This window comes from Rhincodon typus, chromosome 31 (genome assembly GCF_021869965.1).
Source record: "Rhincodon typus isolate 14 chromosome 31, sRhiTyp1.1, whole genome shotgun sequence".
Classification (NCBI taxonomy): Eukaryota; Metazoa; Chordata; class Chondrichthyes; order Orectolobiformes; family Rhincodontidae; genus Rhincodon; species Rhincodon typus.
In genome coordinates, this window is record NC_063362.1 from 6,557,026 (window position 1) to 6,584,973 (window position 27,948).

Below are 27,948 nucleotides of genomic sequence, written 5' to 3' on the forward strand. Positions count from 1 at the left end.
TTTCCTGCCCATTAACAAATTTTCCATCCATGCCAACATATTTCCCCAACACCGTGGGCTTATGGCTTATCCTTTTGTGAGATATCTTGTCAAATGCCTTCTGGAACTCCAAATAAAACACATCTACTGGTTCCCCTGTGTCTACTCTGGTTGAGACTTCCTCAAAAGGTTCTGATAAATTAATCAGATGTGATTTCCCTTTCATGAAGCCACGTTGATTCTGCTTAATTAGATTATGATTTTCCAAATGTCTTGCTGTTACTTCCTTGATAATTGATTCCAATACTTTTCCAAAGAATGATGTTATGCTAATTTGTGTATAGTTATCTCCGTCCCTTTTTGAATACAGGTGTACGAAGTCAGAAGTCACATGACACTTGACGAAGGAGCAGTGCTTTGAAAGCTTGTGATTTCAAATAAACCTGTTGGACCATAACCTGGTGTTGTGTGATTTCTGACCTTGTCCACCCCAGTCCAACACCGGCATCTCCACATCATCAATAGAGGTATGACGTTGGCAATTTGCCAATCCTGTTGTGCTTATATCATCTAAGGACTCTACAAACTGATGACGGCCCCACCTATCAAAGGCACACCTCCAGGTTGTCTGCAAACGTCATCAACCACAAACTGATAACTGGTGAATTCCGGAACATGAGAAAATCAATTTGTGACTCTGGCCCCCCCTCCCCCCCCACCAAGTCAGACCATTGCCAGGGGAGAGGTTCACTCCTGGTGACAATACAACAATTGCCATCAATTGACAAGATTAAATGGGATGTTGAACCCAACATTAAACCATATTTGTTCACCTGCCACATGAATAAAAATCTTCAAACAATGGGCTGCCGTAATACCTAAACCCAATTTTGCACATTTTGAGATTCTTTCTCAGCACAATGAAGGGAACTTTTAAAAAGTACTTCAGCAAAATGGAAATTTTTGACAAGTATTTCCTGGTGCAGATCTGTTCCTGACTGACTCCAGGAAATCCAAGCCATTGCTGCCAAGTTGAGGGAATTGATGACAACTTGCTGAGTGGGAATTGATCCTTTTTCTTGTACTCCTGCCTAGGTCTCTCCTCCAATGTGGTACCCATGTACTTGGGTGAGCTTTCACCAAAAAACCTTCGAGGTGCCATCGGTGTGATGCCCCAGCTCTTCATTACAATTGGGATCCTGATTGCCCAGATATTTGGAATAAGAAACATTCTCGCTAACGAGAAAGGTACTCAGTGCATATTCATCTGCAGCTCAACGAATTACCTGTATAACAGGTAAAGGTGTTTAACTTTTCTTTATTTTCTTTTCAGGCTGGCCATTACTTCTGGGACTCACTGGAATCCCTGCCATCGTGGAGCTCATTCTGTTGCCTTTCTCCCCTGAAAGTCCGAGATTCACGTTGATTCAAAAAGGCAATGTAACGGGAGCGACAGCAGGTAAATAAAGGTGGACATAAGTTAGGTTGTGGTTTCAGGGCTGGAGTAATGTTGGCATGAAATGGCTTGGGTCCATGTGAAGATGAAAGCCCAGTCCCCAGAGTTCAGTCTGCTGCAAAGACCAGATACGTAAAGGCAAGCAGCGTTAGAGTTTGGTCAAATAGACCATTCCCAAACCACTGTACAGTGTGAAGTCAGTGTTCAAATGAACTCAGCTTGGCTCCATTTTCTCCAGCTTACTGTCTCAATTCACCGCGGCATCTTTTTAATGTTACCGAACAGCACATGACCCCACTCACATCTCAAGGTATGATGAGTGAGCCTGGGTGTACAAGCAGGCAAACTACCCCTCACCCAACCCTCACCAATGGCATTGCGAGTCTACTTATCACAAAGCACAGAATCACTTTGTTGCAGTAAGAGGCCATTCAGCCCATTGTGCCTGCACCCATTGGACTGCAGCAGTTCAGGAAGGCAGCTCGCCACCATCTCCTCAAGGGCAAGTAGGGATAGGCAGTAAATGCTGTCCCCAGAAAGCAGCACCCACATCCCATGAATAAATACAACGAAGCACTGAACTGTCCCCTATTGGTGAAGTGCGACTCACAACCGGCAGTATATCATCTCGCTATAGTGTTTTTCGCTCAATAACAACAACTTTCAGCACCTTTAGCATTTTTAAGAAAACAGAGACACTTGTTACCAAGCAGAATTGGCACAAGGAGATGGTAGAACATGCATCAAAAGCTTCTGTCAGCCAGTTAGGTTTTTAGGACAACTGAAATGGATGGACAGAGCGGCAGAGAGGTTTAGGGAGGGAATTCCAAAGCTTAGGGCCGAGGCAACCAAAGGCAGTCCCCAGTGGTGGAGTGATTAACATCAGGGCTGCTGATCGGCCTTGAATTGGAGGAGCACAGCTATCTGAAGGGGTTCATAGAGCTGGTGGAGATTACTGAGTTACGGAGGGCTGAGACCATGGAAGGATTTGGGAGCAAGAATGCATTGCTGGCGTCAATGTAAGTTGAAGAGCGCAGGAATCATGGCTGACTAGGAGTTAATGTGAGATAGAATATGGGGAGCAGAAGTTGAAATAATTTTATGGAGGGTGGAAGGTGGGAGGTAAGTCAGTAGTAGTGTGTTGGAATAGATAAGTCTCAAGGCATCAGGGGAGGTCCAGTCTGAATTTCTACCGATCCTTTTGTACGGATACCCCATCCTCAGACTCAGATGTTGTATAACAGCAGTAATGTTTAGCTTACAAGTGAGGGAACAGCATTATTAAAAGCAGAAACTTTACTCAGTGACACTGAGCAGTGATTCCCCGTTACCTTGAGAAACAGAGTAGAGACTGCAGCATCCAAATGCTGCACACCTTGTACTTCCTGAGATGGTGTAGAACCACAACATAGACCTGGATCTTCACCACAATGAAGAGGTTCTTGGTCATGGCAAAGCATGACCCAGGTATGGCAAGTCCTACTCACACCCCCTTCCCCTTCCCTACCTCCAGACACAGCACTTCCCATTTTTGTGGGGGCAGGAAAGTAAAGATTTATGTATACACAATTCACAGGGGCAGTTGGCCTTCTGCCTCACTCCTGTGTGATTTTTTTTGGTGGCCCTGGAATGTGAAACACATACTGTGCCCAGTAGACCCATTAAGCACAGGTCTGAACTTTGTGCCTTCATTTAGATAACCTAGGGTCTCACTTTTTGGAGAGTTAATTTGTCCCTTAGGATAAGGTCTTGGAACACCTTGAGGGGAGATCAGGTAACACTTTGGGGAAGTTAGGCACCTGTTGAAATGGTTAAAAGTAGGCATGAATGTATGTAAAAAGTGCATACATGTCAAGCTCATTGGAACTGCCAATGGGCCTGTCAAAATGAGTAATTAAGAGTGTCAAAAGAAATTGTCAAGAGGTCGTGTCAAGAGGACCTCTCAAACCTGTCAAGATGACGTGTCAAAGACAACTACAAAGTGAGCTGTTAAGACATTTAAAAGTCTTGCCCTTTAAATGTTTGAGAAATGTCTAGAGTGTTATAAAAAGTCATTGTTTGCTATTTCTCTCTGTCTATTGACATGAGCCTGTGGGTTTCACTGACTGGATTACTGCTGCATGGCTTATTTCACCACTATCACAGCAGGGTGCCTTCCATTTCACTGTTAGACTGTTAGGGCCACCTGGAGATAGACTGTTTGAAATAGAACAGTGAATGAATTTCAATGCTCTGTGTTATAGGATGCACTTGAATTAAATGATCACCTTACAAGGCATTATGTACTTGAAGGAAAATAAATGTTCTATATGGCTCTTAACAGGGCTGTTTTTCTTTTAATATAGCAAAATGCAAAACACACTTGATCTTTATTTACTAGAACTTAATTTTAACCCATCCCATAATGATTCCAAGGTTAACCCATAGTGGTAACAATGTGAAACATTATCGTTAGTGTTAGGGTAAAGGGTGGTGACTAGGGTAGTACATGGGTTGACACAAATTGAAACTCAGTTGGCATAGGGGCTATGAAGAGCCATGGGTGTGGGTAGTGATACAGAGCTTGTCACAGGGGGTCTGAGGGGTCATGGGGTGGATACAGGGCATGATGTAAAGGGAAAGATTTTAAAAAGACATGATGGCAATTTTGTTTTATACAGAGAGGAGTTCGTTTGTGGAATGAACATCGAGAGGAAGTGGTGGATGATGATACAGTTACAACGTTTAAAGGGCATTTAGATAAGTACATGAATGAGAAATGTTTGGAGGGATATAGGTCAAGCACAGGCAGGTGGGATGAGTTTAGTTTGGGAACATGGTCAGCATGGACTGGTTGGACCAAAGGGTCTGTTTCCATCATTTGAGGCAAAATTGATAAAGGCCCAATGGCATGTGTCAGCATGAATGTGATAGGAGGAGTGTGAGAGGAGGGGCGATGCTACCTATTGGAGGACAGTTCCACTGCATTCTGAAACAGGCCCAGCTCCCACTTAAGGGAAGTCTACAGCTTGAATAGAAGGCAAAGAATTGCAAAACAGCAATAAACAGCACAGTTCAAATGTATTGTGTTTAAGCTTTAAGGCGGATAAGAGGCTGGGATGACGTGGATGACGAAATAGAAGAAATGCGTTTGGAGGATCAGTCAGAGAAAGCTGAAGGCCACATGTCAGTGCTGCACCTCTTCTCATTCAGGTCGTTGAGATGGCAACTGGTATCCATCATTGTTCTGAATATGGGGCAACAGCTGTCTGGAGTTAATGCAGTAAGTACCAAAAATGTATCACCACAGGCACTGGATAAAAAGGAAGAACTTGCATTTGTTGTAATTACAATACAATAACAACTTGCACTGATGTAGCACCTTTGACATCGTAGAACATCCTTTCAAGCTTTGCAGGAGCAATGACATGGGAAATTTGACCTGGGTCACTTAAAATGAGACAGTTGCACAGACCAAATTCATATTTTATCATTTGTTCACAGGATGTTATTGTTGCTGGTGGGGCTGTCATTTATTACCCATCCTTAATCGCCCTTGCGAAAATGGTGATGAACTGCTTTCTTGAACTGCTACAGTTCCTGTGCTATAGGTTGACCCACAATATTGTTTGAGAGGGGTTTTCGATATTTTGACCCAGTGATACTGAAGGAACAGCGATATATTTCCAAGTCAGGATGATGAGGGGCTTGGAAGGGGAACTTGCAGGTGGGGATGGTCCCCTATATTTCCTATTCTTGTCTTTCTAGATGCTAGTGATTGTGGATCTCAAGGTTAAAGGACGTTTGGTGAGTTGCTGTGGTAGACTGTACACCCTGGTTACACTGTGCATCGGCGGTGGAAGGAGTGAATATTGAACGTGGTGGATAGGGTGCCAACCAAGTGGGCTACTTTGTCTTGGATGGTGCCAAGCTTCTTGAGTGTTGTTGGAACTGCACTTGCCCAGGCAAGTGGAGATTATTCCATTAGATTCCTGACTTGTGCCTTGTAGATAGTGGTGGACAGGCTCAGGGGAATCAGGAGGTGAGTTACTTGTTGTTCTTGTAAAGAGGTAGGTTTTAAGGAACAATTTAAAGAAGACAGGTCAGGAGGCAGAGGGGCTCAGGAAGGGAATTCTACAGCTTCAGGCTGATTGTGCTGAAGCATAGCCACTGATATGATTCTAATCAGAGCGGAGCTGGATACCAGGATCGGAGGAGCACAGATATCTCAGAGAGTTTTAACTCCCGAAAGGGTTTGAGAAATAGAGAGGGACAAGACTATGTGGGACTCAAAAACAAGATTAAAAACTTTACATTACTGCACTGGGAGCCAATATACATTAACGAACAGGCAGTTGATGTGTGTATAAGACTTTGTGCGAGTTAGGATATGGGCAGCAGAGTTTTACATAAGCACTGTAAATTTAAGTCTGCAGGTTGTGAAGATTTCAGCAGCAATTGAACAAAAGCAGCGTTGGTGTTGGGCAAGACTACAGAGGTGGTAATAAAGTGACCTGGTTATTGGAGCGGTAGCGGGGAGAAGCTCCTTTCATGATTAAATGCAACATAAGTGTTGCAAAATGTCTGCCTGATTTTCATTTGCCTGGCAGAATTAATGGAATCAGTAGCTCAGGAACAGATTTTATGGAAACAGAGTTACGTTTCAGGCATTCCACGAGCTGGATAAAATTTCTGCTCCATGCAAACTCAAGAAACAATGTCTTATCTCTTGAAACTACAACTTTACAGCCTTCTGGACTCAGCACTGAGTTCAACAATTTTAGATAATATCTTCTGCCTCCATTATGTTTAGTGTTTTATTTTGCTGCTTTAGTTTGCTCTTGTTCCTTTCCTTACCCCTTCACTTTCCATTCAGATGGCTATCCAACCACATACGCCTCATTATGACAGGTCTTTTGTTTCTTTATTCCTTACCACTGCCTTTGGTTTTTGTACCAATTGGCCTTTTGTTATTTACCCTCTCCTGCCCTCCACCTTACCAAAGATCTTCCCTTTTATTCTTCTTCATCTCTCTTTGCTTTCACATTCTCAAAACCTATCACATTTCAATCCTTCCCTCAATTTGTAATGAAGGATCATTAACACTGATTCTCTATCCACAGATACTTCCTGACCTGTTGAGTGTTTCTAGAATTTTCTGTTGTTATGTTTTGCATTTCGTTTCATTCAGTGTTGAATGTCAGAAATGCATTGTGACAAGAATTTAAATTCAGTCAATGCAAAATCTGGAACTGAAAGCTAATCTCAGTAATGTTGACCATGAAGCATTTTACCCTCATCCTAATGTCTATCTAACCTCCACCCCTACCATATACTATCATGCATTTGCCTATCTAATAGCCGCTTAAATGCCCCTAATGAGGCCGACTCCACTACCCTCTCCGGCAACGCATTCCACGCCCCTACCACTCTTTGAGTAAAGAACCTACCTGTGACAACTCCCCTATATCTACCTCCACTCACTTTAAAACTATGCCCCCTCGTAATAGCTACCTCCACCCTAAGAAAAAGTCTCTGGCTGTCTACTCTATCTATACCTCTGATCATTTTGTACACCTCTATCAAGTCACCTCTCATCCTTCGGTGTTCAAAAGAGAAAAGCCCTAGCTCTCTCAACCTTTCCTCGTAAGACCTTTCCTCCATTCCAGGCATCATCCTGATAAATCTCCTCTGCACCTTTTCCAACACTTCCACATCTTTTCTGTAATGAGGCAGAATTGACACAATATTCCAGATGTCAATTAGCTTAAAAGCCCATCTGGTTCACTAAAGTCCTTTAGGGAAAGAAATCAGCTGTCCTTACCCAGACTGGCATACATGTGACTCCAGATCCACAGCAATGTGGTTCATTCTTAACTGTCCTTTGAAATGGCCAAGTTACTCAACCCAATGGCCATTAGGGTTGGGCAACAAATGCTGACCTTGCCAGTGGTAACCGCATCCATGAGAAACTAAAATCAAAGACAATGGATGTTTGAAAGGGATGTCATTCACAACCTCACAACATTCCCAACAATATCCAGGCAATTTTATGAGGTGTCACTGAATTGTTTGAATCATGAACATATTGGAATCTGGAAATGCGACAGCTAATTGTCAAAGAACAATTTTCTAAAAACGGCATTATGATAATTATCAGATAATTTTTAGTAACTTTGTTTGAAGGCTATAGATTGCAAAGGGTGGGTTCCCCTAATCTCCTTTGAAAAAGTGCCATGTCTCTTACGTCCACCTGAAAGCAGCCTGAACCTCAGTCTAACAACATCTCCATCTCCGATAGTGCAGCACTCTCTCAGTGCTGCATTGAGATATCAAATTTGCACTCAAATAAATAGAGTTGTTAAGAAGGTGTATGGTGTGTTAGCTTTCATTAATAGAGGGATTGAGTTCAAGAGCTGTGAAGTTACGCTCCAGCTATACAAAACCCTGGTTCTGCCACATCTGGAGTATTGTGTCTAGTTCTGGTCGCCTCATTACAGGAAAGATGTGGAAGCGTTGGAAAAGGTGCAGAGGAGATTTACCAGGATGATGCCTGGAATGGAGGAAAGGTCTTACGAGGAAAGGTTGAGAGAGCGAGGGCTTTTCTCTTTAGAATGCCGAAAGATGAGAGGTGACTTGATAGAGGTGTACAAAATGATCAGACGTATAGATACAGTGGATAGCCAGAGACTTTTTCCTTGGGTGGAGGTAGCTATTATGAGGGGGCATAGTTTTAAAGTGAGTGGAGGTAGATATAGGGGAGATGTCAGAGGTAAGTTCTTTACTCAGAGAGTGGTAGGGGCATGGAATGCGTTGCCGGAGCAGGTAGTGGAGCCCACCTCATTAAGGGCATTCAAGCAGCTATTAGATAGGCATAGTGGATGATAGTATGTGGTAGGCGTGGAGGTTAGATAGACCTTAGGATTAGGGTAAAAGTTCAGCACAACATTGTGGGCTGAAGGGCCTGTACTGTGCTGTACTGTTCTATGTTCTATATTCTATGTTCTATGTTCTATATTCTATGTTCTATGTTCTATATTCTATGTTCAAAGCAGAACTTGAACACCTACTCTCTGATTCAGAGGCAAGGTGCTGCCCTTTGAGCCATGGGCCATACCACTCGACCTGAATCCACATTCCAAACTGACTCCATCCTCACTTAATATACACAACAGTCAAACCTATCGCTATGTCTCAATCTTTACAATTCAACTTGAAAAATATGTTTTTATAGATCAGTAGTTTCTTATTATTTGCTTATTTGAAGCAATGTTTTCTTACTTTAGTACTTGAGCAGAAATTTCAGTCAATTTCTAATTAGAGATCCTCATGCTACAATACAGGGGACTCTATTTTCCACCATAATGTACAAGACCTCCCAATGGATCATCTGGCACATGGTTAAATACGTGTGACGCTTGACATACATTGTCCATGGGACTAGATAGTGAAAGCTAGTTTTTATATTTCATGTTCTTTTGAGTAACAGTATTAAAATAATGCATATTAGAAAATTTTGAATAATGTCCTTCACTTTACCACAGGTTACTGCAAAGTCTAGAGAGTGACGTTAATCTAAGATAAATCTCAGTGGATGTCATTCCTGGGTCAACACTGATGCAGGAGGCCTGATTCTTAGCACCACTGGGGGTGTGGAAATCGAGATAAGCAGGTGCAAAAATGAATGCCACCTTTCTCTGTGCAGGGTCCCCAATTCCAACACACGTCTAGGTCACCTTCCCAAAGGCAGGGAGGTGGGAGCGGTAATTAAAGGCCTATTATGGCCCATTAAAGGAGGCTTTACCTGGCAGTCTCCTGGGAACCGTAAGATGCTGAGAGCAAGATGACTGCCTGCAGGTTATCCCCCAGAGGATGAAAAGAGGCAGGGTGGGGGATTTAGGAAATAGTGGGGGGAGGGTGCTGCTCGCTTTCTTGACATAAAACTTGAAGGCCTCCTTTACTCTTCTGCCTAGGTGCAGCATCTGCTGGGACCACCGCAAACCCCCCATCAACTCACCTCCCCCTCCACATCCTGCTCCCCCACCACCAACCCTCATTAATACCCCTCCCCACACCCCTCCCCCACCACCAACTCCCATCAACTCCCCTCCCGACTGCCAACCCCCATCAACTCCCCTCCCCAAACCCTGCCACACTGCCAACGCCCTCCCCACCACCAACCCCCCATCAAGTCCCCTCCCTCATCATCTCCGCTCCCCACCCCTTCCCCATCACCAAAACCAACTCCATTCTCCTCCCCATCCCCCTCCCGCACCACCAACCCCCATCAATTCCCCTCCCCCACCACTAACCCCATCAACTCCACTCCCTACCACCAAACCCCATCAATTCCCCTCCCCCACCATTAACCCCATCAACTCCACTCCCTACCACCAAACCCCATCAACTCCACTCGTCCCTCTCCCCCACCACCAACCACCATGAGCTTCCCTCATCCACCGCCAACCCCCATCAACTCCCCTCGTTCCCCTCCCCCACTACCAACCACCATCAACTCCCCTCCCCATCCACCTCCCCCATGACTAACCCCAATCAACTCCCCTCCCCATCCCCCTCCCCATGACTAACCTCCATCAACTCCCCTCCCCATTCTGCTTCCTCACCACCACCCACAATCCCATTCTGATGGCCATTCTTTATTTGAATGTTAAGATTTTAAAGAATGCAAATCTATTTTGAATCTCTGTCCACCTTACGTAACTCTGTGGCAGATTCTATTATGCTGAAAGACCTATGATTGGCCTCCTAGCTTCAAGAATCAAGCTACAGTCCTGAATTGGATGACCTCTTGTCATTAATTTTTCTTTTACTCATTCATGGGATGTGGGCATCACTGGCCAGCCCATCATTTATTGTCCATCCTAATTTCCCAGGGCTGGAAAGGATGGCAGATTTCCTTTCCTAAAGAACATTCATGGATGAGGGTTTTTTAAATGACAATCGACAACAGTTTCATGGTCATCATTACAGTCTTAACTCTCGATGTTTCTTGAATTCAAATTCTACCATCTGCTTTGGAGGGATTTGAAACTAGCCTAGCAATAATACCACTAGGTCATTGCCTCCCCCTGGTTGTCTGCTCTGAGAAAAATCTCAATATGTGATCATTTCCCACATGGTATGACCATTAGATCTCTGTTTACAAGAAAGGGTCAGAGCCCCATAGGGTAAACAATGCCCAGGGTGGCACTTTCTGGCCCAGAGTGGGACATATAAGAATCATTTGACTGCAGGGTCTCTAGCTCATTTCCCGATATCCAACAGAGGTACGGAAAGATTTTTAAAATTGTGATTAAAATTTGCAATGCTCTTTCAGACAGCGCATGGATGCCAAATCTTAATTCTCCACCAGAAACTCAAAATGACAGGAAGAATAGCAGGAGCTGATTGCATAATAACATTGAGAAATCTGTATCAGTAATCGCTCTTCATCTACTGAAACTATTTCTGTTTGCAGATCTATTATTATGCTGACAGCATATATCGATCAGCAGGAGTGAAAGAAAATGACATTCAGTATGTCACTGTTGGAACAGGAGCTGTTAATGTGTTCATGACCATAGCAGCAGTAAGTCCTAATAGAGTTGTCTTTAACAGGCATTTCTAGATCTGCATGTTACTCAGTACATTCACATTTCTGAGCTCAGTCCATGACATTATTGTGTTCTGCAGATTTCTATAGTCGAAGCTTTAGGACGAAAGATGCTTCTCCTGGTTGGATTTGCGATTTGTTGCATTTCATGTGCACTGTTAACGATGAGTCTAAACCTTCAGGTTCGTTCAAAACCCTCTCCCTCTTTGCAAAGTCTTAAAATGTATTCCACACAACAAACATGCAGAATAATGGATAACTGTTTGTTTGCCACTGTGGAGTCTATGACCTTGAAGTTACTCTGAGCAATAAAAGCAGACTATTTCTAATCTTTGGCCACTTGGTGTAATGTAAGAGTGCAGGCAATTTGGAGGACCCTCCTTAATGGGTGTGCTTCAGACCCTGTCCAAGGTGGTCAGTACCAGGTCCAGGCAACAGGCTGTGGAGTGGGTTATTAGGTCCGACAGCCTGACTCTGTTCCATGGCCATGTCTGCACCAAATGTCCCTGGAGAGGGTGCACCTGGTGGTCCCCTGCTTTGCTTGAGGTCTTCCACTGGTGGATACCACAAGAGCTAGAGAGTATCATTTCCCCTGCCCCCACGCAACATTTCAATTTTAAATTTGTGAAGTTTTCTTTGAAACTTGGCCTTCTGGAAACAGAGAAGGGAACAGCGAGGGGGAAACAGAGAGGGGGGAGCAGAGAGGAGGAAACAGAGAGGAAGGAACAGAGAGGGGGAAACAGAGAGGGGGAAACAGAGTGGGGGAATAGAGAGGGGTAAACAGAGAGGGGGAAATGGAAGGGAAGAATGGGAAGTGGCTAAAGAGAGGGTGCAGAAATAGAGGGGGAAAATAATGGGGGAGAAACAGTGAGAAAGAAACAGAGAGACAGAGAGAGAAATATGCAGGGAGAAATAAACAACAGTTTGTTGTTGGTTAAGTGCTCCTTTAAGGAATTGTCACTCATTTATTTAATTAATTCATTTCATTGGAGTATTCAAAGTATTATAAAAGCACATAAGTGCCTATTGCAGATGAAATTCCTTTGCCTCATGTTTTGGCTAAGGCACCAGGTTACAGGCTACCATCAGCGGAAAATTAATTCACAAAGGAATTTCACACAAGTGTAATGATTATTGGTTTCTGGATATGACAAGCTGCAATTCAAAAACTTTTGTGATTTTATGTCATTGTTTCTGTGCTCATTTTATATGTTTGAGCGTGTTAAGGCTTGTTGGGTTATAATTGTAGAGACCAACTTGGTTCCCATCGCAAATCGTGGGGCTTCAAAAACACATGCCTTCCATTGTACTCAATCATTCTGAAAAGGGCTTTAGTCCTAGTTGTCTTGTGCCTTCACTGTTTACTCAGCAGCCACAAGGGCTGAATAAAGTACAATTGGTTTATTCATAATTCAGTTTATGCCATGAGAACAATGTCTGGACAATTCATTTATATTGCATGAACACATTGCACTTATTTATTTATAATTTGACTTTTATACATAGCTTTGTTGATTTCCTGTGACACTGCTGATTTATTCCTTTCTCTAAAAAAATTAAGGATGTCATACTTCCACAACGTTCAACATTGCTATTGCAATAAAAACAATCAATTCACTTTGTCATGATTGTCCCATTTGTGATGTAAAATGTAGGACTTATAGGTGTAATTTTTAATTTAAAAACACTAGAGAACTGCAGATGCTGGAAATCAGAAATTACTGAGTGGTGTGTTCTGAAGAAGGGTCACTGGACCCAAAACATTGATTCTGATTTCTCCGTACAGATGCTAACAAACCTACTGAGCTTTTTTTCCAGCAATTTCTGATTCTGTTTTTAATTTTTTATATTATTTAGTGCAAGTTGAGTTTAGTAACCAGTGGGTTTTTCTGTGTACCTTTAATTTTCAATCATTAATTTTTAAGTATTTCTGTAGCCATGGTGATTTCTTCTAAAAACAGATTCTGAAGCCTGGCTGTAGAATGGATGGGTTTGGGCATTGCTGCTTATTTTAGATTGTTGCTACCTGCATGGTAATTAATGCGGCCTCAAAGATTTGTGAGAGTTTAGAACTTGGCATTTTTAAGGCTTAATTAAATGCCCAAAGCTAACAGAGAGGGACCTTTCCTTTCACATTGGAATTTGCATGAGGCAGGCCTGTGAAGTCCTTAGAATGGGATGGCCATATGGAAAAGTGCTCCTGAGAAGGGAAGGATAGATGTAGTGAACTTTATTACCTTAGAGTGAAGGGTTAGTGTTACTCCAAGGTCAGAAGTGTTGGGATAAAAACCCTAAAGAAGTTACCTAAAGCTGACACAGATGTTCACTAACTCTGTTCACCCTGTGTAACATCCCCAACCTCCCATAGGATCTGCCCCAGTTACACGCCACTTTCCTGAGTTTGTGCTCATCCCATTTGCAAAGGGAAAGCCCATTGGACTATCAGCAATGGGGATCCTAGTTCTGAGAACATCCCAGGACTATGTGCCATGAGGGAACAACTACTGAAATGCCAAAATTGGCAAAGAGACCAGCGGGTTCCAGACATCAGGCCAACACTCACACTGAAGGTCAAGCCCCAGTAGTGTTGGCGATTGACAGAGCTACTATAATGCTTCTCCATCTATTGGGGCCAGGGGTGGGTGCGTACATCTTTTACTGATGCATTCTGGGTCTGAGAACCTCTATGTGCATGATGATCTCAGCAAGGGACAGTAAATAGGGAACAGGAAATGCTCTGGGAATTTTGATGCAACTCCAGAGAACACAATATTAAACTACAGAACCAAATCTCTATAACTTCTCTCCATCATTAGTAGATAATAATTAACATTTTTTTGTAAATAACCATTAGCTCTGCAGTTAGTTATTTGGATCTAGCTAAGATCATCAAAATACTTGAACTGGCAAAGTAAGATTCAGCTCAAGTTAATTCCTGGAAAGTAGACTTGTGTCTTCATGTTTATATTTTTCCCATATATCTTCATCGATCATACCTCCTACCAATGGCTCAGATACTGTCACCAAAGACCTTTTACTGGTGAGTTGGTCCAGCTTACCCATAATTCTGCACTGCACAAGCCTCTGATCAGGATATTGAAAGAGAGAAGAATTGCTCTCATCATGACAAAGCAAAGAAAGAGGACATTAAGATACATGATCTGATTACATTCTCCATGGCAATACCCTGACCAATCAGAGTCTACTTGTCTGGTCCAAAATTAATCAGTGAGCTAAGATTGACCATTAACAGATCCTGCTGCTTCTCCGTGCCAACTAGGGATCCTAGTGTGTAAATTAATATTCCCTTTCTAAGTTTGGTTTCTTGTTTCTCAGTCCTGATGAGTGTAAGATGAAAAGCTATATCTTCTTGCCTCTTTTTACCAACGTTTACATTCTGGAATACCAATCAATCACCTGATCTAACTGAAGGGACAGAATGGTTGATTCTTGTTCCTATGTTCTATTTGATATTTCAGCTGTTCCTTCTTATATCAATGGCTGGGCTCTTCTTTTTTGAAAAGTACATTGACAGCCTCTTGTGAATATGTTCAGTGACAGTCCGCCACTAAATTCAAAGGGCCAAATAAAACTTAACAGTCTATCAAACCAGGTTTCACTTTGGGATTTAACTTGTCCAGTGTTACCATCAGCTAGGATGATAACAGTGATGATATCACCTATAGCTATACTAGAGAAAGAATGAGAAAGTGAAAGAGAAAGAAAGAAAGACAGAGAGAGAGAAAGCAAGGAAGGAAGTCAGACTTGCATTTATACAGGGTCTTTCACATCCTCAGGGTATCCCAATGAAGCCGATGAAGTACTTTTGAAATGAGGTCACTGTTGAATGTAGATATGGCAGCCAATTTATTCACAGCAAACTCGCCCATACAGCAATGACATATAATTTTTTTTGATATTAAATAAGTGAGAAACCTTGACCCGAATACTTAGGGCTAATTCCCCTGTTCTACATCGAAATATTGGCATGAGATTTAAATGTTCTGCTGAGAGAGCCTCAGTTTAATCCTTTATCAGTCTACTCATTGTTTAACATCAATGTGTTCAATGAACCCCCTATTTGGTGACAAATGTGCAACTGAAATGTAAAGCGAAGACAGATGTTAAAACTCATTAAAAAGCATAAATATGTTCTCTCCTCAGGATAATGTTGATGGAATGCCTTATCTAAGCATAGCCTGCATAATCATTTATGTTATTGGGCATGCAATAGGACCCAGTAAGTACGATAAGTATTCTTTTGTTTATTTGATTTTTCATACTCTCCTTTTTATGAAATCTCTTTGGCCTTATTTCAGTCTGTGTTCTTTTGTGTATACTGCTGAGTTCTTCCCACATCAATAGATTTTATTTTCAGTCATGTCGAATTTGGTTTGATACGGTTGGATTTCAAATTGGATTTTACAAGTAACTTAGACAGAACAGCCACTGATTGTGGAATAACAATAACCCCAACAGTGAAGTGATACCCAGCTTCACAGAAAAATACATCACTGTAGTGCCATAAGATGAACCTGCATTTATCTAATGCACTCTGACTTCTCCATACGCTCCTATGTACTTAATCTAACAAATGAATTGAAGGTGAGTTACAATTGCAGATGGAGAGTGGAGTTGAGGATAATCAGGTCAGCAATGATCTCAGTGGGTGGTGGGTGGACTTGATGGGCTGAATGGTCTACTTCAGCTCTTACATCTTCTGGTTAAGGAGCTGCCATTTTGAAATCTCTATGTACAACAGATGAAGGATCAACTCATCTGCTTTTGAGAGATGACCTCAGGTGAATTCCCTCTTTATTGTTTGAATTGTCCCACCTGAACAAGTATGTTTGCAGTTTAAAGGTCCATCCTATGGATAGGAGTCCCATATTTCCTTGGATTTAGGGGGAGGCAATGGCTTAGTGGTATTATTGCTGGAGTATTCATCCAGAGGCCCAGGGAATGTTCTGGGAACCCAGATTTAAATCCTGCCCTGGCAGATGGTGGAATTTGAGGTCAATGAATTATTTAAAGAGTCTAATGATGTCTGTGAAACCATTGTCGATTGTCAGGAAAAGTCCTTCTCATTCACTAATATCCTTTAAAGAGGGAAATTACCATCATTACCTGGTCTAGCCTACATGTGACTCCAGACCCACAGCAGTGGTTGACTCTTAACTGCCCTCTGGGCAATTAGGGATGGGCAATAAATGCTGTTCTAGTCTATGACACTCACAACCTCTGAGTGAATAAAAACATAAGTCATTGAATTGCTACATGACTTGGATTTTTAGGTTGTTGAAAATAAGATTTGAAGCCTTGCTGAGTTACTATCTCTCACCCCTGACATGTTTAACATGGTATTCTTTTCCAATCCAAACAAAAAACACAAAGAACTGCAGATGGCTGAAAATCAGAAACCAAAGCAGAAATTGCTGGAAAATCTCAGCCGGTTGGTCAGCATCTGTGGACAGAAAGCAGATTTAACGTTTCAGGTCCAGAGAACTGACATTCTGAAGAGGGGTCGCTGGACCCAATATGTTAAGTCTGCTTTCTCTCCACAGCTGCTGACAGACCTGTGGATTTTCTCCAGCAATTTTGGTTTTTTGTTCCTTTTCCAATATAATTGTATCTTATGTCGGAGAAAAAGGTTGGATAATTAAAAAAACTTGAAAAACAAAGATTGGGATAGGGATTGTGGTGATGATGCAAACCATCAGAATTTACCTGGTTCTGTCCCACGCACTTGGTCTGGGTTAGTCTGCTGCAGTACCAGCAATGGCCACAGCACCCTGTGGCACTACTGAGGCTGAGGAACTTCCAACCCTCTGATGGATCCTTCGGTTTGTCCTTAGGTGGTGTGGAAGCTCTGAGGAAAGACAGTTAACTGTATAATTGCCACGGTATTCTGCAGGAGCGAAATTACCACCAGCTTTCTAGCCATATCCCTCCACTATATATTCAGCTTTTGTTTTGTGTAGGGTTTGTACCCACATATATCTTTCTGGACCAGAAAGTGGACACCATACAGTGGAATTGCATTGGACAACTGTTAAGTTGGATCCCCATACTAAAGCTTAAAAATATTCACATGATGAATGAATCTTTTGTACAACTAAAGTATTTATATTCCTTCTCAATCAGACTCTGTAAATAGCAACCCCGAGGCTGAACAGTAGTTATAGCTCAAGGGGCCTGACTGGACTTGAACTTGTCACTTGCGTGTTTTGAGGTTGATCACTTTCCAAATATGGTGTCACATTGTTAACCTTGATAAAGTGATATTGACTCCATGAGAAAGGAACAACTGGAATCTGATGTAGGAAATCAGAACCACAGCCAGACACTGAATCGTAGAAATAAAAACAGCGAAAGCTTTGAAAACACTCAGCAGATCAAGCAACATCTGTGGAGAGAATGCAAACCTAAAGTAATCCAAAGGCCCAAAGCTAATGCTCTGAGGAAATATGTTCACATTCTCACCGTGGCAGCTGGGAGTGTTTGTATTCAAATGATAAAATCTGGAATTGAGATTTAATCTCAGTAATGGCGACCAAATAACCAGTGTCATAAAAACAGGTTCTGAAAAAGGATCACTGGCATTGGTTTAGTGTGAGAGGGAAAAAATATAAAAGGGACCTAAGGGGCAACTTAGAGGATGGTGCGAGGAATGAGCTGCCAGAGGAAGCGGTGGAGGCTGGTACAATTACAACATTTAAAAGGCATCTGGATGGGTTTATGAATAGGAAGGGTTTAGAGGGATATGGGCCAAATTGGGGCAGCACAGGGGCTCAGTGGTTAGCACTGCTGCCTCACAGTGCCAGGGACCCAGGTTCAATTCCAACCTCGGACAAGTGTCTGTGTGGGGTTTAAATGTACTCCCTGTGACCAGTGGATTGGCCATGCTAAATTGCCTGTAGTGTTCAGGGATGTGTAGATTAGGTGGGTTATAGGGGAATGTGTCTGGTTGGGATGCTCTGAGGGTTGGTGTGGACTTGTTGGGCCAAAGGGCCTGTTTCCACACTGTAGAGATTCTATGATCACTTTTTATGATAAAACAAAGAACTACAGATGCCAGAAATCTGAAACAAAAATAGAAATTGCTGGAGAAACTCAGCAGGCCCAGCAGCACCTGTGGAGAGAAAGCAGAGTTAATGTTTTGGGTCCAGAGTCATTCAGCATGGAAACAGATCCTTTGGTCCAATTTGTCCATGCTGGCCAGATATCCTAAATTAATCTAGTCCTATTTGTCAGCATTTCATAGGATCATAGAATCACTACACTGTGGAAGCAGGCCATTTGACCCATTGAGTCCACACTAACCCTCTGAACAGCATCCAACCCACTCCCTGTAACACTGCATTTTTCATGGCTAGCCTGTACATCCCTGGGCACTATGGGCAATCCACCCCAATCTGTACATTTTTGAACTGTGGGAGGAACCCAGAGCACCTGGAGGAAACCCACGCAGACATGGGGAGAATGTGCAAACTCCACACAGATGGTCACCTGATGGTGGAATTGAACCTGGGTCCCTGGTGCTGTGAGGCAGCAGTGCTAACCACTCAGCCACTGTACCACCCTCACTTCAACTTAAAAGATTTTCTGTTAAAGGAAATCTGTTGTCCTCACCTGGTGTGGTCTATGTGTGACTCCAGCCCACAGAAATGTGGCTGCCTCATTACAGCCGTCCAAAATGCTCAGCAACTTACATAGTTTGAAGGCAATTCTGGATGGGTTTCAAATACCAGCAGCATCCACATTCCGAAAAAGAAACAAAAGCAAATGGGTTACATGTTCAAGCAGCTGACTGGAGTGCAGGAAAGATTAATTGACAAAAGGAGCAAGGTATTTAGGGGGAGATTGGGGAATAATGGGAAAACACAAATGAAAGATGGGCCCAGTGCAAATTATTAAAGAATGTCAAAAGAAATTGTGAGTGATAGTTGGAGATCTAAAGTTTACAAAGCTCATATTAAGGTTGGAAATATATAAAATACCTTTTATAAGGATGAGTCATTTGTGGGATATAGGTGTCACTGACTGGGCCAACATTTATTGCCTATCCCTTCTTTTTTTTTTCCTTTATTCATTCTCAGGTTGAGGGCATCACTGGCTAGGCAGCATTTATTGCCCATCTCTAATTGTTAAGAGTCAACCACATTGCTGTGGGTCTGGAGCCACATGTAGGCCAGACCAGGTAAGGATGGCAGTTTCCTTCCCCGAAGGACATTAGTGAACCAGATGGGGTTTTCCCAACAATTGGCAACTGTCATCATCATTAGGTTCTCAATTCCAGATATTTATTGAATTCAAATTCCACCATCTGCCGTGGCAGGATTCAAACCCAGGTCCCCAGAATGTTATCTGGGTCTCTGGATTAACAGTCCAGCAATAATACCACTAGGCTATTGCCTCCCAGGACTGTGGTGATGATACAAACCATCAGATTTTACCTGGTTCTGTCCCATGCACTTGTTCTGGGTTTGTCTGCTGCAGTACCAGCAATGGCCACAGCACCCTGTGGCACTACTGAGGCTGAGGAACTTCCAACCCTCTGGTGGATCCTTAGGTTTGTCGTTAGGTGGTGTGGAAGCTCTGAGGAAAGACAGTTAACTGTATAATTGCCACGGTATTCTGCAGGGGTGAAATTACCACCAGCTTTCTAGTCATATCCCATCTACTATATATTCAGCTTTTGTTTTGTGTAGGGTTTGTATCCACATATATCTTTCTGGACCAGAATGTGGACACCATACAATGGAATTGCATCAGCCAACTGTTAAATTGGATCCCCATACTAAAGATTAAAAATATTTGACAACGGGTTCACAGTCATCATTAGATTCTCAATCTAAGACATTTTAATGAATCCAAATTCCACCATTTGCCATAGTAGGATTCAAACTTGGATCCCCAGAACATTATCTGGGTCTCTGGATTAATAGTCCAGCAATAATACCACTAGGCCGTCGCCTCCCCATGCCCATTGAGAAGGTGGTGATGAGCTGCCTTTTTGAACCGCTGCAATCTGTTTGTTGTGGGGGGGCCCTCCACAATGCTGTTAGGGAAGAAGTTTCAGGATTTTGATCTAGCGACCCTGAAGGAAGGCCAATATATTTCCAATTCAGGATGGTAAGTGGCTTGCAGGGGAACTTTCAGGACAGGGTTTTCCCATGTATCTGCTGCTCTTGTCCTTCTACATGGTAAAGGTTAGTGGTTGGAAAGTGCTGTCTGAGGGGTTTAGGTGAGTTGCTACAGTGCATCGTGTAGACATTATATACTGCTGCCACTGTGAGGTGGGTGATGGAGAGAGTAAATGTTGAAGGTGTATGGAGTGCCAATCAAGCTATTTCTTGAGCTTGAGTTGCATTTCATTGAAACAGCACTGGACATTGCGGACAGAGGGATGAGAGTGGCAGAAGGATACAGTAATAAAGTAGTGAATGGTGGGTATTGAGGTCATAGCAGTAGACTGACCGGAACTGTACAGTAAGGCAAAACCCTCACATGCATGTGGTCTCCCCAGTGAACAAGAGAACTCATTGCCAGCAGTGAATGTACTATATTAACTGGAACCAATGCAAGTAGAATCATAGGAGCAAATTACTGCAGAAACTGGAATCTGTATTAAAAACAAAATATTCTGGAGGTCCCAGCGGGTTAGACAGCATCCATAGAGAGACAGCCAAGCTAACGTTTCGAGTCCAGATGACTCTTCATCAGAGCTGATGTGACGTGTGGAAGTTGCAGCATTTATTGGGGGTGGTGGTGGTGAAATGCTGGGGGAGAAAAGGCATTGATAGTTCAGATTAATTGATCAGAATGTGAGAATGGCAGAACAATGGTGTGTCTAACTGTCAACTAGAAAGAACAGATAATCCCACTGGAGTTGGGGGAGTGGAATGGCACAATAGGAAACAGGACATTTGGCTGAGAGAGTGATAGAGACAAAAGCCCTTACCATCATTATCAAAATCCTGGATATGCAGTTCACTTAGCAAAAGCTATCAAGCTACAAAACAAGAGCTAGAAGGTGGGTACTGAGCAGATTTTTTTTAGTACAGATATGACAGACTGAGTGGCCTTCCTCTGTAACTTTTTCTTTATTCTGGGTTTTCAAAGTCTGTGCCAGTCTTCACTTCAGTTTGAGCCATCTAACCTAATGATAGTCCCCAACCCATTCTCATCATAGGTAATATTCCTCCCTTTCATGTTTCTCCCAAATAGCACCATCCTTTCAGAGTTTAAAAGTCAAAGCCTCACCAGTACATCCCAACATCATCCAGGCTGACAATACCAAAATCAGATGTTGGACATTTTTGTAGCCAGATGCGTTTCTAGGTGAACATCAAAGACCCAATGGCATTTTTTAGAAACCATCGAAGCAATCAGCCCACAGAGAGATTATTTATACAGGTTAGGGAAGGTTACACCTCTGAAATTATTAAAGAAACAGTTGGAGGCCTCAGTGGGTGAACGAGAGGGTCACGTTGAATGGATGGAATAAAGTATGGGAGGCAATGGCCTTGTGGTATTATCGCTGGACTGTGTATCCAGAAATCCAAGTAATGTTCTGGAGACCTGGATTCAAATCCTGCCAGGGCAGGTGGTGGAATTTGAAGTCAATAAAAAGTTGGAATTAAGAGTCTAATGATGAGCATTGTTAATTGTCGGGGGAAAACCCATCTGGTTCACTAATGCCCTTTAGTGAAAGAAACTTCCATTCGTACCTGGTCTGGCCTATGTGTGACTCCAGACCAACAGCAATGTGGTTACCCTGTGAGGAATTCAGGAAGGGCAATAAATGCTGGCCCATGAATGTAAAAAAAATAGGGTGAAAAGGAAACTTTGTTATATTTATCCAGTGAACGCCATTCTGCATGGGAAATCCTAGTCACAGCTTGTCTGCAAAGAAGTTCAGGACAGCCAAGCTTGCTGCATTGACCAGACCTGAATGACTCAGTGATCCCTATGGCTGAGGGATGGTATCCATCAGGAGGATGCACGCAGCATGGATAAATCCCTAGGGGCCTGAAGCCAGCAGATCAGCACTAATCTGCTGAGCAGATTCACAGGGCAGGCTGAAAGGAACTTGAGACTGCAGAATCTCTTGCTGACTTAGGGCCAGAACATTGCTCTTTAACCATCAAAGCATTCGTTCCATTACACAGCCAAAGTTTTCTCTGAGGCTTTTCTTTGCATGTCCAAAAGTTTAATTTATCTGTTTTATTTCTGTATCCTATTCATCTGCCTCCTGCTCCCAGCCCTGCCATCCCAAGAGTGTGCAGTATTTCTAGGGAAGTGTTGTTCCTTTAACTTGCTGTGCCATAAAATAGAAGGACACGGGGTCAGTAATTGATTAGCATTGGCAGGTGGCCTGGGGACAGTCATTTGACCGCCCTTGGCTGGGATGATAGGCAGACTGGGGAAATAAAAATGTCTTTTATAAATGAAAAAGCAAGTTTGACCTATTTACATTGAAAATAGAAATGAAAGAGAGGAAAAGTTTGTACCCTGACGAATTGCAATTTTAATGCAGTGAATATCTCAAGATGCTTCATAGGAGCATAAACTAAACAAAATTTGATGCTGAGCCATGTAAGGAGACACCTGGACAGATGACCAAACATTTGGTCAAAGAGATTTAAGACCTTTAATGAACTTCTTAGAGGAGGAGAGAAAACAAGAGAGAAGAGAGGTTTAAGAGAGAATTACAGACACTGGAGTTTAAATTCACGATTCAATGTGATTAATGTGAACATCCATCAAGGATTAAGTTTGTGCTTGAGGCCTACTTGAAAATCTAGATGTATTTTAATGATCAAGTTGTGACCTCTGCTAAAAATCTCATTGTAAGTGGTGACCGACTTGACAGCTTAAAAAAGCAGTGGAGAATTTGGGACAACCTGACATTGTGAAATGTTCTGTAGAAATGCAATTTCTTGAAGTCATATGAACAAACATTGACAATGGCAGACAGGAAAACAAATTGCATTTGTCTATGTAATCTGTTGCACACAACTTGTATTTTACAATATATACTCACCAGCTCACAGGTGTCATGGTGGTTCAGTGGTTAGTACTGTTGCCTCACAGTGCCAGGGACCCTGGTTCAATCCCAGCTGTCTGTGTGGAGTTTGCATGTTCTCCCTGTGTCTTTGTGGGTTTGTGCTGGGTGCTCCGGTTTCTTCCCACAGTCCGAAGATGTGCAAGTTAAGTGGATTGGCCATGCTAAATTGCCCATAGTGTTCAGGGATGTGTGGATAGGATAGGGGCATGGGTCTGGGTGGGATGTTCTTTGGAGGGTCTGTGTAGTTTTTGAATAGCCTGCTTCCACACTGTGGGCATTCTATGATTCTCACCTAAATTCTGTAATATCAGCCTAGAAACACAAGTATGGATTATCCACTGTTGGATCATTCTAATCAATGAAAATAAGCCCCATTTTTGTAATGGCAGCTTGGTGGTCTTGAGCTTCGCACAACATCGGACCTGGAGTGTACGTCCATGTTTCTACATAATATAACTTCATGGTAGCAATTTGGCTGCATGACAGTGGTACAGGATGAAAATGTGATATTTTGCCTCAGATAAGACTATCCCTCAAAGAGGCCTTCGGTCCATCATAAAGTCAGAAGTGGGGATTTCTTGCTGATGATTAAATAATATTGAGCACCATTTGCAACTCCTCAGATGCTGAAACAGTCTCTGTCCAAATGCAGCAAGACCTAGACAATATCCAGGCTTGGGCTGACAGGTAACAAGTAACATTCACACAACGCAACCACCAGGCAATGACCATCTGCAACAAGACCGAATCTAAACCCTTGATATTCAATGTCATTTCCCACTGAATCCACAACCACTTCCACCTAGAAAGACAAGGGCAGCAGATACATGGGAACACCCTCACCTCCAAGTTCCTTCAGTGTCGCTGGTCAAAATCCTGGAACTCCCTCCCTTTCAGCATTGCGGGTACCCCTACACTAGATAGACTAGATAGGTTCCAGAAGGCAGCTCGCATCACCTTCTCTAAGGCAATAAACGCTGGCCCAGTCAGCAAATCCCACATCCCAATATTGAATAGAAAGAATAGGAAGAATCCTGTCCATTTTTCCAGTTGGTTAGAGCCGCGGCACCAGCCAAGATTGAATCTGAACCTGAGATTCAACAAAGGATTTTCAGACAGGGCAAAGACTTTTGATCTTCCATGACTTTGCTCTTACATGTTTTGGAGGTTGATTTGTTTTTTCATTCACAGGATGAGGGCATCGCTGGCAAGGCAGCATTTATCGCCCATCCCTAATTGCCCAGAGGGCAGTTACAGGTCAACCACATTGCTGTTGGCCTGAAGTCACATGTAGGCCAGACCAGGTGAGGATGGCAGTTTCCTTCCCTAAAGGACATTAGTGACCCAGATGGGGTTTTCCAACAATCGACAATGGATTCATGGTCATCATTAGACTCTTAATTCCAGATATTTTATTGAATTCAAGTTCCACCATCTGCCGTGGCGGGATTCGAACCCAGGTCCCCAGAACATTATCTGGGTCTCTAGATTAACAGTCCAGCGCCTCCCCATTAATTTTGGAAAAACATTGTGGAATATCTGATATTGTCACTAACTGCACTCATTCTACCTTTCTCAATTCAAGGCCCTATCCCATATGTGATAACAACAGAAATGTTTCGTCAGTCTTCCAGGCCAGCTGCTTTCATGGTGGCAGGGTCAGTGCATTGGTTGTCCAACTTCACTGTGGGTCTTGTTTTCCCATTTTTAGAGGTAAGTGTCATCCAACATTCACTTACTTGGGGTCTAAATGTTGACCTTAATATTTTGCAATCTACTCCGGGAGGTTTGAACCTGATTACCAAGCACTGCTAACCCAAATCAGAAAATTTCCCTGGGAGAAACGATGACGACGGCCAATTAGGAATGAGAGAAATTGTAAAACTTGTGCTTCTGAGCCCTGGTTCTGGACCTAAGAAACATAGAAAATAGGCGCAGGAGGAGGCCATTCAGCCCATTGAGCTCTGCCTTTCCATAAGATCATGGCTGATCACATAACTCAGTACTTTGTTGTGCTTTCTTCCCTTGCCTTTTGACCACCTTAACCCTAACAACTACATCTAACTCCTTCTTTGGTTGAGGTGTGTCTAAATGGGATACAGATAGAGAAGTAAATGTATGCACAGTCATTCCTCTATATCCACGAGGGTTCCATTCCTGAGGAACCCCAATGGATGGTGAAAGCCTCCAGTGTGGAGCTCATTTAAAAGTAGGTTAAAAATCACGGATATGTGAATGTTGTCCGCAAATGTCAATTTTTGTTATTACTTATTTTTTGGCGTGGATAAGCAAATTCACAATTCGTTCGTACAGAGGATATACTGCCTTTAACGCTTGTTGTTCTACTGTTCACTCAGCTCAACGTATAACTTAATTGCTCATTTATTTATATATATAGAAATATACAATAGGACAGAATGCACAAACATAAGAGCACATCAGCAGATAGGGTTGGAATAGGAAACAAATGTAAAAAGACAAAAATAATGGTTCTTTGTCTGAAAACAGACAGCGTTTTCAATAAGGTAGATGAATTGAGGGTACAAGTAAAAATAAATAGGTATGAGATGAAAATCATTACATAGTCAGGAGATGGCCTACAAAGAAGTACATATTCAAAAATACTCAACCCTTTCAAAGGATTGGAAGGAAGAAAAAGGGAATGAAGTGACTCTGTTAGTAAAGCAGGTAATCAGTGCAGTACTCTGGAATGATCTTGGTTCAAATGGCCAAGATGTAGCATCCATTTAAGTGAAGATAAAAAGTAGCAAAAGATAGAAGTCATTGGTGAGAGTAATTTATATATCACCTATCTAACCACACCAGAGAAAAAAATCAACAAATCAAGAAGAAAATTAGTGTTTGTAAGAGACGTACTACAATTAATAACGAGTAATTTTTATTTTTATTTGACCTATAGAGAAATAAAATTGGCAAAGCTAGCCAGAAGGAAGAGTTCATAAAGTGTTTTTGGGATAGTTTCTAAGAAGTACATTCTGGAACTAATTGGAAACGGGTATTGTAGACCTAGTAATAAGTAGTGAGACAGGATTAATTTATGACCTCACAGTAAAGTTGAAAGGGTTCAGAAAAGATCTACAAGGGTGTTTCTAGGGTTGGAGGGTTTGAGCTAAACGGAGAGGCTGAATAGACTGGAATGAGCTGCCAGAGGATGTGGCAGAGGCTGGTACAATTACAACATTTAAAAGGGTATATGAATAGGAAGGGTGTAGAGGGATATGGGCCAAATGCTGGCAAATGGGACTAGATTTATATAGGATGTCTGATCGGCATGGACGAGTTGGACCAAAGGGTCTGTTTCCATGCTGTACATCTCTATGACTCTATAACTCTAAGTGATTCTCTAGTAAAGACTATTCCCATCATGAAGGAATTTCATATTAAGTTTGAAGGTGAGAAACTTGCAGCTGAAACTAAGTATTTAAAATTATATAAAGTAATTATACAAGCGCAAAGATAGAATTGACTGAACTAGCCCAGGAAATAGATTAAAAGGTAAAATGGAGATTAGCAGTGGAAGATATTTAAGGTGATTTTAAGACACAAATATTATACATTAGGGATGAACCATCCATGGTTAATCAAGGAAGTTATGAATTATATCAAATTGAAAAAAACACATTCAATGCTGCACAGATTAGAGTCGGCCAAAAGATTGCAATATTTTTAGAAATAAGCAAAAGTTGATTGTAGAAAGGGAAGATTAGAATTTGAGAGTGAACTAGCAAAACAATTAAAAATAGGAAGACCCTTTACAACTACATGCAAAGGAAAAGGGTAGCTAAAATAAGCATTGAGCCCTTAGAGGATGAGACTGAGAGTTAATAATGGGAAACAAGGAAATACAGATACTTTGAACAAACATTTTATATGCACCCTCCATGGTAGAAGATACAAAAAGCACCCCAAGAAAAATGCAAAATCCAGGGGCCAGCTGCAGAGAAGAAGTTAAAACAACCACAACCGCCAGAGAACAAGTACCGTGGAAATTAACAGGTCTAAATCTGACATCCCCTGAACCTGATGCAGTCCATGATGTTTTGGGATAATTACAACAATGTTTGGGAGTTCCTGCATTTTGAACCAGTGACAGAGAAGGAACAAGTGATATAGTTCCAAGCCAGGATAGTGTCTGGCTTAGAAGGGAACTTCATGTGCAGACTTCCCCTGACCTAGGTGTTAGAAGTTGAGGTTTAGAAGTTACTGCTGATAGCTACATCTGTTCATCATCTTGATATTCAGTTGGATATTTCATTAATGACTGGGAATGGAAATTGGGAAATAATTGTATACTTATATTCCTTAGATGGTTAACTTCCAAAAACCTTCTCTTTCAGAAAGGACTCGGTGAATATAGTTTCATCATCTTTGGAGGCATCTGCTTGGCAACCTTTGTCTTCATCTTCATCATCGTTCCCGAAACAAAAAACAAAACATTTCTGGAAATCAGCCAAATGTTTGCAAAGAGGAACAAAACTGAAATTAAACTGGAATCAGAGCACCTTGAATTGCACAAGAGGAATACAGGTGAATGCAAGGTAGTGAAGAGCACAAGACTGTAGTCAAATCCAAGATATCCTTTGGGTGAGGAGTGGTATAAGCATCAAGTACAAGAGTTTATCTCTATCACATTTGTCTTTCATTGCAGAAAAAGTGCTAACTCATTGAAAATAAATGGGTCTGTTATTATAAAGGACTGCTGAATTAGTAGACTTCCCTAAAACATTCCAATTCTCCACCTCTTCTGGGTCCTGAACAATGTTCGTTAAAACTTACCTCTTTGACCAAACGTTTTAGTCTCTTGTCCTACTGTCTCCTTTGTTGGCT

The 27,948-nt window shown here is 42.2% G+C and overlaps 1 protein-coding gene across 1 annotated transcript in view; it reads left to right on the forward strand.

Annotated features, from left to right (window-relative positions):
- Positions 1-27,948, forward strand: part of slc2a1a (solute carrier family 2 member 1a) — a 57,576-nt gene that overhangs the window by 26,722 nt on the left and 2,906 nt on the right. The window contains exons 6-13 of the mRNA XM_048614866.1: positions 1,075-1,227; positions 1,313-1,438; positions 4,510-4,697; positions 10,893-11,003; positions 11,108-11,209; positions 15,192-15,267; positions 24,686-24,813; positions 27,459-27,648. Of these exons, the coding sequence (XP_048470823.1) occupies positions 1,075-1,227; positions 1,313-1,438; positions 4,510-4,697; positions 10,893-11,003; positions 11,108-11,209; positions 15,192-15,267; positions 24,686-24,813; positions 27,459-27,648 (1,074 nt within the window). The remainder of the gene's footprint in view (positions 1-1,074; positions 1,228-1,312; positions 1,439-4,509; positions 4,698-10,892; positions 11,004-11,107; positions 11,210-15,191; positions 15,268-24,685; positions 24,814-27,458; positions 27,649-27,948) is intronic.